This window comes from Euprymna scolopes, chromosome 14 (genome assembly GCF_053919585.1).
Source record: "Euprymna scolopes isolate OS-2025 chromosome 14, ASM5391958v1, whole genome shotgun sequence".
NCBI lineage: Eukaryota > Metazoa > Mollusca > Cephalopoda > Sepiida > Sepiolidae > Euprymna > Euprymna scolopes.
Genome location: NC_136495.1, coordinates 122838674 through 122856543, shown reverse-complemented (window position 1 = coordinate 122856543; position 17870 = coordinate 122838674). Strand labels below are relative to the sequence as shown.

Below are 17870 nucleotides of genomic sequence, written 5' to 3'. Positions count from 1 at the left end.
CATGTGAGTAGCCACGTGAGTTGGTCACGTTTGGAGCCATACATATGATGTCATAGCAGAAAGGGAATTTCTCAATATAGGAGCCAGGATTAGGAGATTAGTGAAATCAAGGCAGTCGGGCAGATCGGTTTGAGCAGTCAGCAGAGTCGGACGGAAAGAGCTGACATGGTCAGAGGAGGGTCCCCTCAGAGACGAAGTTTAACTATGTAGAACCAATGTGAATTCCTGGCGGCAATCATCATTTCGACCGGTCAAATGAAATAAAGAACATCATCGATTTTTGTAACTGTTGTATTCGTGTCGACATTCAACAATTGAAGGTAATGTTACTCATCTCTATAATGAACTTTGTATAAAACCCTTCCAAGTAATGTGCCCACTCCTCCATCATAAGTAATGATTGTCCCTTCCTGTGTTAAAAGAACTGATCACCCTCTCCCCTCGCTAATATATGTTATAAGAATCTACAGAACTGTAATCTGTTATAAATATCTCTCATCATTGTTATATATATATATATATATATATATGTGTGTGTGTGTGTGTGTGTGTGTGTGTGTGTGTGTGTGTGTGTGTGTGTGTGTGTCCGCCGTCTCTCTCCCAATATAAATATTCAATCATATCTCTTTAAAATGTACTCGATATATGTCTCCTAATATGACCCCGGCTATACAACAAAGCTAGTGAGTTGAATAAAGACTTTATTGAATCTATACATCCGCTCTCCAAACTTATAAAAATAAATCTGTAACACATTAATTATATCAATAATCGTATCATTTTGTCTTTCAGAGTTCTGTGATTTTGAAGAAGCTGACATTTGTGGTTACGAGCAGGGTGACACCGACATCTTTGACTGGTCCTGGGGCAGCGGAAGAACAAGTACTTACTTTACTGGGCCACGGAATGACCACACCTATGGCAGCAAATATGGTAAGTATTTCTAAATCGTGTTGATGCGCCAGATTAGTGACGCCGAACTAGGTTTATTTTGCCGGACACCTACAGTCGTAATCAAAATCCAGATGGACGTATAATTGTGTTGCGTTGTTGGACGTAAATAGAAATTTCAATTGCACTTTTCAATCTTACAGATATATATTTTTAATAACAACTGCTTCACGCCCCCCCCCCAAAAAAATGGGGGAAAGCGATAAAAATATTTTTATCGCTTTCTCCCATTTTTCCCCACACATAACATAACACAACGTGATTTTATTTGTACATATTTTTAATTCCCATTAGGTGTTTTCTCTCCAAAACAAATCCCTCGATACAGCTTTAGTAAAGCGAGGGCGAAACCGGTCAGCTGACTCCCCCATTTTTTCTTCTCTTTACCCCGTTAACTTTATTTTAAGGTTGACTTTATTTTAAAAGTTTTTAATCATGTATTTAAGTCTTCCCTTCATGATTACGTTATATATATATATATATATATATATATATATATATATATATATATATATATATATATATATATATATATATACTGAGTGTCAAATTATTAACGAGATACCATTTTTTACCAGTTTCAAAAACTTACCGGTAGTTTCGTATAAAAAGCTTCGGAAACCTTAGCAATGCTGAGCTGCGCGTAGTGTGAAATTTTTGTACTGTTCCGCGCAATGTAAACAACTTGCCATCGTAATTGCTGAACCTACGGTAATTGAGGTGTGTCAAATTATTAACAAGGCAGTTTTTTTCTTCAATAAAATGGGTCGTAATGGTGGTTTGAGTAGTTCTGAAAAAGGTACTATTACAGAACAGCTAGCAAAAGGTAAAACTACCATCGTAATATCGAACATGATAGGGAGGTACCATCAAACTGTGAAGAAATTTGTCAAAGGTACGTCAGAGAGCTGATAAAGGTAAATCTCTACTCCAAATTAAACGTGAAGTTGTTAAGAACCCTGGGCAGACAAGTCGATAAGTATTTGACCAAGCCAGATTGAAAAATGTCTCAAAAAGTACTCGATGTCACCTTCTGAAAGAAGTGGTAAAATCTGTAAAGCCTGGGACAAAGCCTCCATTAAAGCAACATCACATACAAACCCGATTGAAATGGGCAGAGGACAACATGAAAACGTATTTTTCCAAAGTTTTGTTAACGGATGAAGTGCGTGTCACGCTTGATGGCTCAGATGGCTGGAGCAAGGGATGGGTCCTAGATGGACGACATCGTCATCAGCGTTTAAGGCGCCAACTAGGTGGATGTGAGATAATGAAGGCGTAAAAATGACGTCAAATGCTTACATAGTTTTTCTAAAGTCGTACTTTGAACCATGACTGAAGAAGCAAAGGCTGACGTTCAGAAGAACTATTATTTTTTATGCAGGATAATGTTTTCTCGCATGAAGCAAACAAAAGCAAAGAGTATTTGCAACGACTGGAGTTCTCTGGGCGACGGAAGATGGAATGGCCTGCGAATTCACCAGATTTGGACCTTTGAAGTATCAATTTAAGAGCAAAGATGAGCTGCGGGATGCTCTCCAAGAGGTATCGTGAGGAATAACTGTTGACGAAATCATAAATGGGACTAATTATGTGAGCCAAGCTCTTTTACAAGCCATTCATAAAAAAGGATCGCATATCCCCTACTAATTATGTCAACGTAGAAATTGCTATGTAGCTATTGTGTTCTAAGCATTTTTTCGAGTTCATTTAATGCTTGAAAATTATTTCAATAAACAATTTATAGGTATATCGTGTTTTTTTTTCTCAACCTCGTTAATAACTTGACACACTGAAATCAACAGATATTCCTATCTTCTGCCATAGTTTCGCTAATACTACTTTAAATACTTTTATTTTCTGACTGGAATAGCTGAATAGTATTGTAAGCACTTTCTCAAAGTTTCATGGATTTTTATTCATTCGTTCCTTTAATATTTAAAAAAAATGTAAACTCGTTAATAATTTGATACGCAGTATATATATATATATATATATATATATATATATATATATATATATATATAAGTTATAAAATATATATGGCGATTAAGCTATACAGAATATTCCGCGTTTCATCCACTCTAGGATTCTTCAGGCTCGCCTGATAAGCCTGAAGAATCCTAGAGTGGATGAAACGCGGAATATTCTGTATAGCTTAATCGTCATATATTTTTTATAACTTACTAACTAGCTCTACCTACGTATTAAGCACTGTTGAAGTAAATACTTAAAGTTTACGCATAAGTTTATACTTTCGTATATTAATTTGTGAGTAAATGAAGTAGTTATATATATATATATATATATATATATATATATATATATATATATATATATATATTTCAGATACCCCGACGACACCTTTGCAGCTTTTGCCTCTGAAAATGAGGCTAAAATATTTTCTACAAACTTAATTCTCTTTATACAACGTTATTATTTACTATGGAGAACGAGAATGACGGTTTATTGCCTTTCCTAGATGTTTTAGTTGAACGCAGTAAGAGCTCTCTTCTTACCACAGTTTCACCGCAAGTCGACATTTACCGGCGTTCATTTGTGCCTACTTCCAGGAAGATAGTGCTTATTCAGACGTTAGTTTATAGAGCTCTTAGAATTTATTCTTCCGGTAAATTAGAACGCGAATTGAAAACCCAAGTGTCCCGTCTACTTAAAAATCCCTTGGATTGGGGACATTGGTCAGTGTTTGGGTAGACGAATCATTAAATCTGTATCAAATTGCTTCCCGTCCGTTGCTCTGCATTTGGTCTTTGGTATAAATGTAACGTGCATCCAGGAGATAAGCGCCCGCGTGTTTGCGTGTTGTGTGGGTACGTGGGAGAGACGGATGAGGGGAAAAAGACTTACCTCGAGACCAGCTCAGCGTTACCGACCAAAATAGAAAAGAGGGACCAAGATGGCGACCACCGTCTTTTGTAAAGTATGATGTCTCGCAAAGTCACACGAACTCTCGGAATATGCAAATTTAGCCGGCCTAGAACGACGATAAAAGCGGGTGAGGGGAAAGACGTGGGGGAGTGACGATTGAGTTGGCTGGGGAATCGTGTGGCTGTTGCTTCTTGTGCCGTGTTGAGGATATCTTACCGTGTTAAAGAGAGAGTCGGCGCCATCTTGAATTTTTCCTTACATTTTTTTTCTTACAAGCTATTTCGGCCATTTGGCCTCTAGGACTATGACCGAGTCGAAATTTGACTTAAAGCTCATACCCGAGTTTGACGGGACCACGTCCATCGTCGACTGGGTTGAAAGGGTCGAGCTGACGTGCGACCTTTGTGAGGTGAAAAGGGTACACACTGTAATTCCCCTGAGATTGGCTGGGGGTGCCTTGAGTGTATATCAGCAACTCAGTGCTGCCGAAAAGGGAGATGTCACCGCAATTAAAGCTGCGCTGTACAAGGCATTTGCCATGGATCCTTGTACGGCCTATGAAAAATTTGCTTCCCGAAAACTTCTACCGGAGGAAAGCGTGGACGTTTTCTTCGCTGAGTTAAAGAAACTCGCAGTTCTGTTCGGTGGAGGGGTGTCGGAGCGGACGCTTGCGTACGCGTTTGTGGCGGGCCTTCCCACTCGGGTGAAGCAGCTACTGAGAGCCTCAACCAGCGTTTCAACAACGACCATGGAACACTTGATGGAACGTGCTCGAGCCATCATCAAAGATGAGGAGGACCTGGGGGAACCAGTTGTGATGGCGACACAGACAGGCCAGATTGGCGCTCGGGAGATTCCGAATCAGAACCCTGCAAGCAATGGGAAATGTTTTCGCTGCGGCCGACGCGGACATTTTGCAAGGAATTGCACCAACAGGGGGCGTGTGCGCTGTTTTAAGTGTGGCGGTTTGGGGCATCTAGCCCAAAACTGTGCGGGAAACGTATCAGGGGAGAGGACGTCAGCGCCGCCCTGCTCCCCGAGCAAAATTTGAACAAGGCGCAACCAGTAATAACCGTCTACGTAAACAGGATACCCTGCTCAGCACTTCTCGACTCAGGCTGTTCGCATACTATAGTGAGCACCAGGCTGTGTCCAAGTTGGACTAAGAGGAAGATCAAAGTCACCACGATAGGAGGCGAGACCCAGACATGCTGTGGAGCTGGAACTGTCAAGATCTACACGGACACCGGTGCAGCCACTAAGATCAATGTGCTCGTGACCCAAGGAAATCTCCTGGGGTTTGACCTGTTGCTCGGATACGATGCCATCAAGGCGCTGGGGGGAGTCGCAATTCATCGGGATGGAAAGGTGCGATTCTTAGAGGCCCCAGTGTGTGCAGCGCTCCATATCGATCGGCCGGATTTTACAGTGGACTACGACTCGCGCAAGAGGGCCTGGATTGCATCTTGGAAGTGGACCGAGGGAATGGCACCGACTAAACTCAAGAATGGGGTTGCAGATTACCCTATACCCAGTGAGGCCCGAGCAGAATACGAAAGGGAACTAAAGGCGTGGATCCAAGATGGCTGGTTAATCCCCTACCCTGAGGACAAGCTTGGGCCTCCGAAGGGTCTAATACCCTTGATGGCAGTAGTCCAGCATAACAAGTCGAAAGTACGGCCCGTGCTGGACTATAGGGAGCTTAACAAGCATATTGAAGCCTACACTGCCGATGCTGACGTATGCGCCAGTAAGTTGAGGGAATGGCGTCAGAAAGGCACTAATGTCTCAATATTGGATTTATGAAAAGCCTATTTACAGGTGCGAGTTGATGAGACGTTGTGGCCGTTCCAGACAGTTTGGTTCCAGGGGCAGAGGTACTGCCTTACACGCCTTGGCTTCGGCCTAAATGTGGCACCACAGATCATGAAGACTATTGTCAACACAGTATTGTCCCAAGAAAAGCCCATGAGGGACTCAACGTCAGCTTACATTGATGACGTATACGTCAATGAAGATGTACAGTCTGCGTCGTGTGTCAAAGAAAAGTTGGCTCAGTTTGGTCTGGAATGCAAGAATCCCGAACGTTTAAGGGAAGGAGCACGTGTATTGGGATTGGATGTTTATGAAGAGGATGGCACCCTACAATGGAGGCGTGGCAGTGAAATTCCAAGCATCCCCAACCTCGTTACAAGGCGGACCGTTTTTTCTTGGTGTGGAAAACTTGTTGGTCACTTACCGGTCTGTGGCTGGCTCCGCGCAGCTGTTGGTGGGTGTGATTAAACGCAGAGCAAATTTAACAACCACGAGTTGGGATGACATATCCGATGATGTCCTACTAACTCTGATGATTAAAGAGACACTGGAGAGAGTGAACAAGAAGGACCCTGCCTGTGGGCGGTGGTGTGTTAACGGAGACAACGTAGGTGTGTGGGTTGATGCCAGTTCTTTGGCGTTGGGAGTATCGTTGGAGCAAGGAGGAAACGTGTTCGAGGATGCGTGCTGGCTGCGGCCCGTAACAGATTCTCAGCATATCAACCTGGCAGAGCTGGACGCTGTTGTAAAGGGGGTAAATCTGGCCCTGCAGTGGCAGTCTAAGAAGTTGACCTTGTACACAGATTCTCTCTGTGTCTACCACTGGGTGTCTGACACACTTTCAGGACGGACACGAATCCGTACCAAGGCAGCAAGCGAAATGTTAATACGGAGAAGGCTAGACACGCTAAAAAACCTGGTATCTGAGTATGGGGTATCACTGAGCGTCACTCTGGTGCCATCACATTGTAATCGTGCTGACCAACTGACCCGTGTACCTCACAAATGGTATGAAGCCGCGAAGATGGGAATGGAGATTACTGTTCGATCTTGTGCAGTTGCAATCGACCCATGTCAAATACAAAAAATTCATGCACAGAGCGGACATCCGGGTATCAAGAGGACCCTTTATTTTGTGAGGCGTGCATACCCAGCAGTGACCAAGATGGATGTCAGACAGATCGTCAGAAATTGTGAGGCTTGCCAGTCTATTGATCCTGCACCAGAGCGATGGCAGAAGGGTCGCTTGGAAGTTGAGAGTGTGTGGCAGCGGCTGGCCATGGATATTACTCATTACAGTGGCAAGCCCTTTCTAACTCTCATTGATTGCGGGCCTACGAGATTTGCGGTGTGGCGGCAGATGACCAGACAGGATTCAGCAAATGTTGTTCGCCACCTATCATCCATTTTTTTTGAGCGAGGTGCGCCGGAAGAGCTCCTGACTGACAATGATGCAGCGTTTTGTAGCCAGCAAGTCCGGCAGTTGTTAGATGAGTGGGGCGTCCGTCTACGGTTGCGATGTGCGCATGTGCCATCAGGAAATGGCATTGCTGAAAGAAGCCATCGCAGCATCAAGAGAATTGCTGCCAGGAAGCGATGTACTATTGCGGAAGCAACATATTGGTACAACATTACGCCAAAGGACGGGACGTCCCCTTCAACCGCACCTGCGAATGCTATTTACACGTACCAAGTCGGAGTGAAGGGAATCAACACTACGCAGCCAACCGACAAGGGAACATATAACAGATATGAAGTGGGAGATCCAGTGTGGGTGCGGCCTCCAGGAAATCGGTGCACCGACAAGTTTAAGCGAGGACACATATCTGGAGTGATTAGCCAGCAGTCTGTTTTGGTCGATGGAACCCCACGACATGTGCGAGATCTTCGCCCAGCTACCGAGGTGCGTCATACAACTACAGAAGAAAGCAGTGAAGCGTCTAGCGATGAGCTGCCGATGCACGGATTCAGTGAGCCCCTTCCAGAGACTGATAGCGATACTTCATCTGATGAGGCGGAACCAGATCCAGAGCCCGAATCTGAAACAGTGAATGTACCTCTTCGCAGAAGCACACGCACTAAAAGGCCACCCCCCCCCAGTGCTCTCTATGTGATCATCAGATCAGGGGGGAGTGTAACGTGCATCCAGGAGATAAGCGCCCGCGTGTTTGCGTGTTGTGTGGGTACGTGGGAGAGACGGATGAGGGGAAAAAGACTTACCTCGAGACCAGCTCAGCGTTACCGACCAAAATAGAAAAGAGGGACCAAGATGGCGACCGCCGTCTTTTGTAAAGTATGATGTCTCGCAAAGTCACACGAACTCTCGGAATATGCAAATTTAGCCGGCCTAGAACGACGATAAAAGCGGGTGAGGGGAAAGACGTGGGGGAGTGACGATTGAGTTGGCTGGGGAATCGTGTGGCTGTTGCTTCTTGTGCCGTGTTGAGGATATCTTACCGTGTTAAAGAGAGAGTCGGCGCTATCTTGAATTTTTCCTTACATTTTTTTTCTTACAATAAAGTCTGCATTTCTCCTAGTTTTTAAGGATGGTTTACCTTACATCAAAAAAGCAATGTAGTTTATGAATTAAATTGTCAGTGCGCTGCTGACTATGTGAGTCAAACCTCCTTAAATTTGCAGACTGGAATCAACAAACATGTTTCTGCAAAAATAAGATTGGGCAAGCCTTGTCGTTCTTACCTCCTTTCTTTCACATTGGAATCTGATATTGGCCATCACCTCCATAAAAATCCAGCGTTCTCCAATGGGTATAAAATGGCATGTTTTAGAATTTTGCACCGGGCTGACTCTCAAAATCACTTGCGGATTTTGGAGTCAGTTTCCATTCTCTTACATAGACCCTCTCTCTGTCGACAGAAAGAATTCGTAAAGTCATTAGTCTTCTTTGGAGATATATTTTAACTCTCCCTTTTGTCCCCACATACATATATTTTATATAACTGTAAATATTTTATTTTAGTCGTATTCCCACCCGTTTTCACTCTCTCTCTCTCTCTCTCTCTCTCTCTCTCTCTCTCTCTCTCTCTCTCTCTCTCTCTCTCGTTCTCTCTCTTTCTTTCTCTCTCTCTCCCTCCCTCAGTAAAATTTACACACCCACCTCATTAAGCCTTTGCTCTTGCGTGATATTTTTTTTATTTATTTTCTATAGATCAACGATTAACTCCTGATGAGTTTGTTGACGAAAGGGGACCCTCGGGTTTTGCCGGCTATTTTCTTCAAAGTAATCTATAAGTTTTGTACCGTTAAACAGCTATATATATGTGTGTGTGTGTGTGTGTGTGTGTGTGTGTGTGTGTGTGTGTGTGTGTGTGTGTGTGTGTGTGTGTGTGTGTGTGTGTTGTTTTATACGGCAAACCGCTGGAGGGGGCTGATTATTCTATGCTTAAAAGTAGAGATACTATTGCGAAGTATCGTCTTAAAAATGCAGTCAATTTATTACAGCAAACATCAATTTATTTTAGCAAATATTCATTCCTTTTTTATTAGCGCTTTATTTTGTTTTCAGGTCATTACATGTACATTTCAACCATGGGAAGAACCCGTAACGACCACGCCCATCTGTACAGCCCGGTATATCCTGCAACCAGCCACGAACGATGTCTGTCCTTCTGGTATTTCATGTACGGAAGCCATGTTTCAAAGTTGAATGTGTATTTGTATCAGAATAACCGATTCGGCGATCAGATTTGGTCTATGCAACTGGATCAAGGTCGCCATTGGCATTTGGCCACCGTTTCTGTTACATCGGAGACGCCATTCCAGGTAGGATATAAACACGAAGCTTTAGAGATAACTAAATGAAAAACGATATAGTGAAAGAAAGAGATGAGCATACATGTCTTCAACGCTAACGATAAAATACCATTTTCACGTTTTTAAGCGTTATTCACTCTAGACTGCTTGGACTAGCTTCCTATGGACGGGGGAAGTTTCAAGGGAATATTAAATTAACAAGCGAATCTCAGTGATATGTATATTCCGACCAAGGCATTGTTATGATAGCTAAACTAATGCATTCGTGGCCTGAAAGTTTCATTTCTCTAATACAGATATTGACGATGTGAGACTCTGAAAAAGCAATTTGTCATGGACGCGCGTCAGAAGCAGAGATGCGTCATTGAATTCCTCTGTGTAGAAAAAATTGAACCGATCAACATTCATCAGCGCCTGTTGAGTGTTTACGAGGCCGGTGCAGTTGATATCAGCACAATTAGGAGATGGGTTCGTGTATTTCAGAGTAGCGACAGAGATGTGAGTGGCAACGCGTGTTCCGGACTTTTACGAGCCAAGCATCAAAGTATCTGGCAAAAGTGTATTGAGAATTTTGGTGACTATGTAGAAAAATAAATTCTGGAGCACAAAACGTCGCTTATTTTAATGTTACCACTTCCGTCTCCGTAGCTTTTCAACGTTTTAGTGTTTTTAGTTACTTATTTTTAGGGGCGAGCCTCGTAATTAAAGTCTGAGCATTTCGCCATGTTAACTCGTACATCTAATTTTATTATAAAATGGTGATGTTGGGTATTATTTGAAAGGGGATAGTATACACATAGTGTAATTAATTTTGAACTTATGCTGGGGAGTATTTGTGGTGAAAGGGCAATGTAAAAATAACAGATTCATTCTGCGAAAAGAAATTGTTAGATATCTCTTTTTTTGTATATATATATATATATATATATATATATATATATATATATATATATATATATATATATATATATATATTTGTTTTACATAAGATTTAATATGTCGTTACATATTCATGAACATGTTTCAGTAAGCCAATTACGAGTAACTTGAGGCTTACTGCTTATACATCGTATAAGCAATATCGTCTGAAAAGGTCTCTACTTGTAACTGGTTAATCGAAACATGTTCATGAATGTGTAGCGACATATTAATGCTTATGTGAAATAAAAAATTATCTTGCCCTAATTCGATATTGGGTACTCTTGTATTAATCTCGTTTAAACTTCATTGGTCCTTTACCTCTGGAAAATATTAACCTGAATATACCTACATTATATATATATATATATATATATATATATATATATATTAAGTAATGTGATTTATAATTTAAAAGTTTTAACTATTTCTTTTAACTATTTAACTATCGAGCTTATTATATATCTAAATTACAACGAGCATTTCCTGTATTTTAATTAAACTAGTAATTTCACTATTACATTAAAATACACTTAGCTCTTTAGACTATTATTCTAATCTCCTTTAAATTTATATATATATATATATATATATATATATATATATATATATATATATACCGGACTTTGGGGTAATTGCGCCAACTAGCTAAAAGTGCTCTTTTGACAACCTCGCATATAAAGAGCACTTTTTTTCAGTTTGCGCAATTACCCCAAAGTACGGTGCGTGTGTATATATATATATATATATATATATATATATATATATATATATATATATATATATATATATATATCGCAACGGTCTGCGAAACAGTACTGTATGTGGATGACTATATATATATATATATATATATATATATATATAGTAAGTTATAAAAATATATATGGCAATTAAGCTACACAGAACATTCCACATTTCATTCTCGTGAAAATTCATCAGGATTATATATATGGCAATCAAACTATACCAGAATGAAATGCGGAATATTCTGTGTAGCTTAATTGCAATATATATTTTATAACTTACTACCTAGCTCTGCCTATGTATTGAGTACTGCTGAAGTAAATACTGAAAATTTACGCATAAAATTATATTTTCGTATATTAATTTATGTTATTAAATGGAGTGGTCATATATATATATATGTGTGTGTGTGTGTGTGTGTGTGTGTGTGTGTGTGTGTGTGTGTGTGTGTGTGTGTGTGTGTGTGTGTGATATGGGGCAGTAATTCCATATAAATAAATAACACAAAGTGCACAATTAGATACCTCAATAGTGCGATTCTAGATTCATAACTATTTTTCTTAAATATATCACATTAAAAGCAATAAACACATAAGTATTTACTCATTTATATGAAACTTTATATATATATATGTGGGAGGGTGTTGTCGATAGTTTTTTAATGAACACACTCTGTATTAGCAAGAAATGTCTTATTCGTGGTTGTTAAACTTTTTATATATTGGGTTTGCTACGCGTTGATGAAGCCCAAAGTTATACAAAGTACAAAAATTCTGATATGCCAACACCAGGAATTGAAACAATCGTACGCAAAGGCTGTTACCAATAAAAGACAAACTTTCTGAAAATGAGTAAACTTATTCCTTTTAATGCGATATCGTTAAGGAATCGATACCTGAATTTCTGTGCGTGTTCGTTGATTATTTAATATCTATTAGACATTTTACTTTCTTTTTACTTTTATTTTTTTATTTATTTATTTATTTATTTTATTTATTTTTTATTTTTGCAGATAGTCTTCGAAGGTATTAACGGAAATGGGGTAAATGGAGACATTGCGATTGACGACGTGAAATTGTCCAAAGAGGCTTGCGACCCCGTGGCATTCTGCACTTTTGAGGAAGGTATTTGCGGGTGGGAAAACCTTCATGATATCGGAAAAGCCAATTTTGATTGGCAAAGAGTGAAAGCCTCTAACACATCAAAAATGCTTGCTCCCTCAAAGGATCACACGATCGGAGATCGATCAGGTAACTATTAAATTCTCTATTTTAATTAATGATGATTACTTGTGAATATCGATTCTCTATCAGATTTCTAGTCGTCTTTGTACAAGTATCTCACGTTACATATCATTAATATAACTCGCGTAATATATTAATATAACTTACGTTACATATCATTAATATAACTTACGTTACATATTAATATAACTCACGTTATATATAATTAATATAACTCACGTTACATATTAATATAAATCGCGTTACATAGTAATATAATTTACGTTACAGATCATTAATATAACTTATGTTACATATTAATGTATCTTACCTTATATCATTAATATAACTCTCGTTTTATATTAATATAACTCACGTTACATAATAAAATAACTCGCATTCTATACTAATATAGCTTATTATTATTACTATTATTATTATTATTATTATTATTATTATTATTATTATTATTATTATTATTATTGTTGTTGTTGTTGTTGTTATTGTTATTATTGATGTTATTGTTAATAATAATAATAATAATAATAATAATAATAATAATAATAATAATAATAATAATAATAATAATTTATTCTTGTTTTTTTAATCGTTCAAATTTTATTATCTTTTGGAAAGGTTTTTATATGTTAGCGAACGTCATCCACCGGAAGGAGCGTGACACGGCTCGGTTAAAATCGCAGACGATTCCTCTACTAGCAAACAGCCCAACGTCGTATTGCTTCCATTTTTGGTATGACGTCTATGGCATTGATATTGGTGAACTGAAAGTAGACATCACTTATCATGCCGATTCTCCGATGACAATCTGGAGCCAAAAAGGATTGAAGGGATCAAAATGGCGCCATGGCATGGTGGGAATTGATAACCCATATTCACATTTCGAGGTAAATATGTGTATTATTATTATTATTAGTAGTAGTAGTAGTAGTAGTAGTAGTAGTAGTAGTAGTAGTAGTAGTAGCAGCAGCAGCAGCAGGACCCGTGGAAATTGCACAGAACGAGAGATATATTTTGTCAACAAATATGTTTCATATATATTTTTCTGGATAGTACAAAATTTGTCTGTTTTTGTTTGTTTTTTAATTTTATTTTGTGTGTTTTTTGAAAGAAAAAACAATAACACGTAGCAAATATGAGTTTATTCACATTTCCATGAAAACAATGCCCATGTTATTTTAAATTTAGAACCAACACAATGATATAAATTAATAAGTACTAATAAATACTCAGAAAGTAATATTGTGCTACATAGTTCAATACAAATAATAAAATCGTACTGTAAGAGACAATATTTAATTTATTCCTTCAGTCCAGCACCTCTTGGCAGACAATGTTCTTTTTGCCCTGTTTCCTTCTAATGCTCTCCTTTGTTAGGAAACGTTTTCCTGACTTCTGTTTCCGGTAAAGAACCGCTGCGAGTTCCTTATCGCGTCATTATAAAACAATGATCATATATTATTATAATGATATTCGAAAATGAGGCTACATCAAAGGGAGGTCACTCTCATATTTTTATCCAGTGTTGCCAGATTGAACTTTGTAAAGCCAAATTTCGCGAATTTGCCCATTTGTGAAGCAGTTTGGCCTTTTAAAAGTGTATTTCCAAAGCGTGACATACGGATTAACTAAAAAAAATAGGAACGTGCATGATATTATATAGATTATTATTTTATGTATCCACAAAAATATTTTAAAGCGAAATAATATTTTATGTATCGATTTTCAGTATTTACTTAAACAGTGCTTAATACATGAGTAGAGCTAGGTACTAAATTATGGAAATATATGTGGTAATAATGCTACACAGAATCTTCCGCTTTTCATCCTCTTTTCTTTTCATTTTTTTACATTTTATTTTTAGAAATTATTGTCTTTCGCCATCAAATAATCCATCATAGAGATTGTCTTTTCGTACAAAAATATGTACTATGTACTAATAAATACTCAGAAAGTAATATTGTGCTACATAGTTCAACACAAATAATAAAATCACATTGTAAGAAACAACATTTAATTTACTCCTTTAGTCCAGCAGCTCTTGGCAGACAATGCTCTTCTTTTTGTCCTGTTTCTTGTGTGATTTTTAACCAAATAATAAATATGCAGAGTAACAGTTGGTAAGATTGTAGTTTGTACCATACCAATGCCAGAATTCGAACCTCATGTAACCTTAAAGAAGTTTTGTAATCGTGCATGTTTTTAGATTTAACAAAAAAAAACATTATAGCATTTTTTTTTTTAATTAAGTGACCATTTTTGATAATCCACAAAAAGTAGATACAAAAATATTCGAAATTAGTTCAAAGTGAATTATGTTTAAAAAGATAATTATGTTTTTTTAAAAAGATAATTATGTTTGTTTAAAAAGATAATTATGTTTGAAAAACATTTAAGGAAGCCAAAAATTATATTATTATTTATTTATTTTGCTTTAAAATAATTTATTCATTTACCTTAAAGAAATGAATGAATAAGCTCTTCAATATAAAAGGTTCTTTCCAATAGTTTTTTTTTCTTATGTGACTTGTGTGACATGCTTTTTTGTTTTTGTTTTTTTCCATTAACGTTTCACCCCAAAAAAGGCACTTAGTCGTGAGAGCTACTATTTGGAGCCAGTTTTGCAGCGATACTATTTATAGAGTTAGGCAACGAGATGTCTGTTCACATTACATTTTAATTTCTGAAGATCAGTACAGTCAGTGAGGCAGGGGCCCAGGAGAGGAAAAAAAGCTATTCAAGTAAAAGGCTTTATGGCATCTAGGGATCTCTGTCGTCGAGGGGATACTAGTGCTCGCAGTTCATCAAAGCACTTGCCATTGAAATATTTGTAAAACAGGTACAAGGATGCCACATTTCTGCATGGGACACCGGTTGGAGTTTAGTCAATAGTTCAGGGCCTATTAGGTTGGCGACTTTTATTTTAATCCTTTCTCGGAGCAAGAGACTAATGGCAGATGGACCACCCCATACTTTATGCATGGGCGAACCGTGGCCTTGATTAGATTTTGTGAAATAATATCGGTTCTTTTGAGATAGCGATGAAAATTTAAGATATCTTTAGAGAAAAACTTGAGAAAAACACAGACCATTAAATCATTCGAGATCAACACGTCAACTGATTTCTACCCTTCAGAGATTTTTATATCTTATATATCATTGACAGAGAAATGATCAACGCAAGAAAAAAAAAGCTTGAGAAGAAACTTATATGATTGAAATCTTGCTCATTAATTTCTTTAATGTAAATAATTTATTTTGAAGAAAAATATAACATCATTTTTTGGCTTTTACAAATATCTAAAATTTCAAGCCAGATCTCAAGTTCTAATATTGTTTATTTAATAATTACAGGGTTGAACGATAAAACTGTCGCTCTGGAAAACACAATATTATTCCATTTCCGTTTGATGAAAAGCAGTCTTCTTTTTGTTGTTATAGACCATCTAATAGTTGGCCAGTTGTGTACAAATTTCAAAAGCGATGGGGGCCTTTTATCATGTATGAAAGTAACACAAGGTTCAACGAGTGAGATCGGAGATGCGCCGCTGTACAACTTATGCTTTCTACTGATCAAAGCTGTGACAACAGGACCATTTCCAGCACCCTCAAAATGCATCGGTGGATTGCCACGAATAACACGAATATCGGTTATGGTCTTTGGTGTGGTTTCAAGTGAGGGGGGGCACATCATGCTACCTTATATCTTTGAAGTCGGCTTGAAAATCAACACCAAAGTATATCTGGATTTTCTGAAGAGTGTGGTGATCCCTTAGTGCAATCAAGTGACCGCTGGCAGACCTCGGTTGTGACATAGGACTCGGCGCCGGTCCACAAGTCCAAAGAGACTAAGAACACGTACATCAAGTCTGTTGCCAAGGTCTCTGGAAAGATGGTGGGATCCTTCTACCTCTCCAGAAGATATATCACTACTGATGCAATTCTCTATCTATATTAAAGTCAAGTACGTCCAGGGATGGAATACTGCTGCCATATCTGGGCAGGAGCTGCTAAAAACAGCCTATCCTGCCTTGACAGAGTACAAAATAGACTTTGTGGTTTAGTGGGGGATGCCCTTTTCTCTACCCTGCAACCTCTCTCCCACAGAAGAGACGTTGCGAGCCTATCCTTGTTTTATCGTTATTTCCATGGCAGGTGCTCGTCTGAGCTCCAATCTCTGGTCCCCCTTCGCCAATCTTTCACGAAAAACACCCGTCTAGCTGAATCCACTGTGAAAAATTTCCCCCACTCTTTATCTGTGTCTAAATCAAAACGTAGATTCCATGAACAAAGCTTCTTTCTTAGAACTGCACGCCTGTGGAACTCTGTTCCGTTTGCCTGCTTCCCACCTGACTACAACTTGGATGTCTTCAAATCCAACGTTAACAAATTCCTAATGAACCGCGCTCTTAAGTAAACACTTCATTAAATCTCCACATTAACGTAATGTACTTGCAATAACCCTTATCCCTGAGTGGCTTCCGGGCCTTGATAAGTGGTGACCACCGTGTAAAAAAAAAGGCTTTATTTCAGAAGGAGTGCTACGACTTTGTACCCTTCTCTCACTGAACCCCTTCTTTCCCGACCTGAACCCACTGGACTACTTTGTCTTGGTCATACATTGAGAACATCAATAATATGACCTCCCATAATACCAAAGCCAGCCTGATCGCAACTATCCGCTGCGTATTCGCCAAGCTCCTGTCACTACTTGTGAAAGAGGTATGCTCCCAGTTCCGAACCCGTATTGAGGCGATGATTGAGGCTGAAAACAGCTACATTGAATAGATGTCAGCTCTACTACATAATCAAGTTACCTGAATTGATTTTTTCAATAAAAGTTTTAAAATAAAGCTGTAGTGTTGTTTTTTAAAGGGGGGACACTTTTATCGTTCCGCCCTGTATGTGTATTTAAAAACACAATGCCTAATGATTTTTTGCTAATGAAAACAATACTTAAACACATTCATCGTAGTTACTTGCTCTCTTATGCAAATACTTAGCAGTGTGTTTTAACCAAATTTGACAAATAATTTGTACAAGTTATAACGGAATACAAGCGAGGTAAGGGAACGAGTGTAAACTACGAGGGGCGTTTCAAAAGTAATGCCTCCTATTTTCCATTCCGCCCGAATGGATCAGAGGAAATTACAAATTGCATTGTTATGATGACTGCACTTATGCATTCATGACGCGTAAGTTTTATCTCTCTGTTGCAGATATTGACGGTGTGAGACTCAAAGGAAGCAACTCATGTCATAGACGTGCGTAAAAAAGCAAAGATGCGTCATAAAATATCTTACAAAAGTGGTGGTGACTATGTAGAAAAATAAGTTCATAAACATAGGAAGTCCCTCGTTTTAATGATACCATTTCCGTCTTCGAAGCTCTTCAACTGTTGAAATTACCATCGTAGTTTGAATTAAAAATTAAATATTTATTTTCTGTGAATTCCAGGTTGTTTTAGTTGCAGTTACTGGGACTGGAAGCCGAGGTTACCTTGCACTGGATGACCTTCAACTTAAAGCTGGAAGG

At 38.6% G+C, this 17870-nt stretch overlaps 1 protein-coding gene across 1 annotated transcript in view; it reads left to right on the top strand.

Annotated features, from left to right (window-relative positions):
* Nucleotides 1-17870, top strand: part of LOC145292796 (MAM and LDL-receptor class A domain-containing protein 1-like) — a 497041-nt gene that overhangs the window by 353021 nt on the left and 126150 nt on the right. The window contains exons 96-100 of the mRNA XM_080138835.1: nucleotides 793-933; nucleotides 9182-9438; nucleotides 12107-12344; nucleotides 12954-13222; nucleotides 17793-17870. The exon at nucleotides 17793-17870 is cut by the window's right edge and continues 10 nt beyond it. Of these exons, the coding sequence (XP_079994961.1) occupies nucleotides 793-933; nucleotides 9182-9438; nucleotides 12107-12344; nucleotides 12954-13222; nucleotides 17793-17870 (983 nt within the window). The remainder of the gene's footprint in view (nucleotides 1-792; nucleotides 934-9181; nucleotides 9439-12106; nucleotides 12345-12953; nucleotides 13223-17792) is intronic.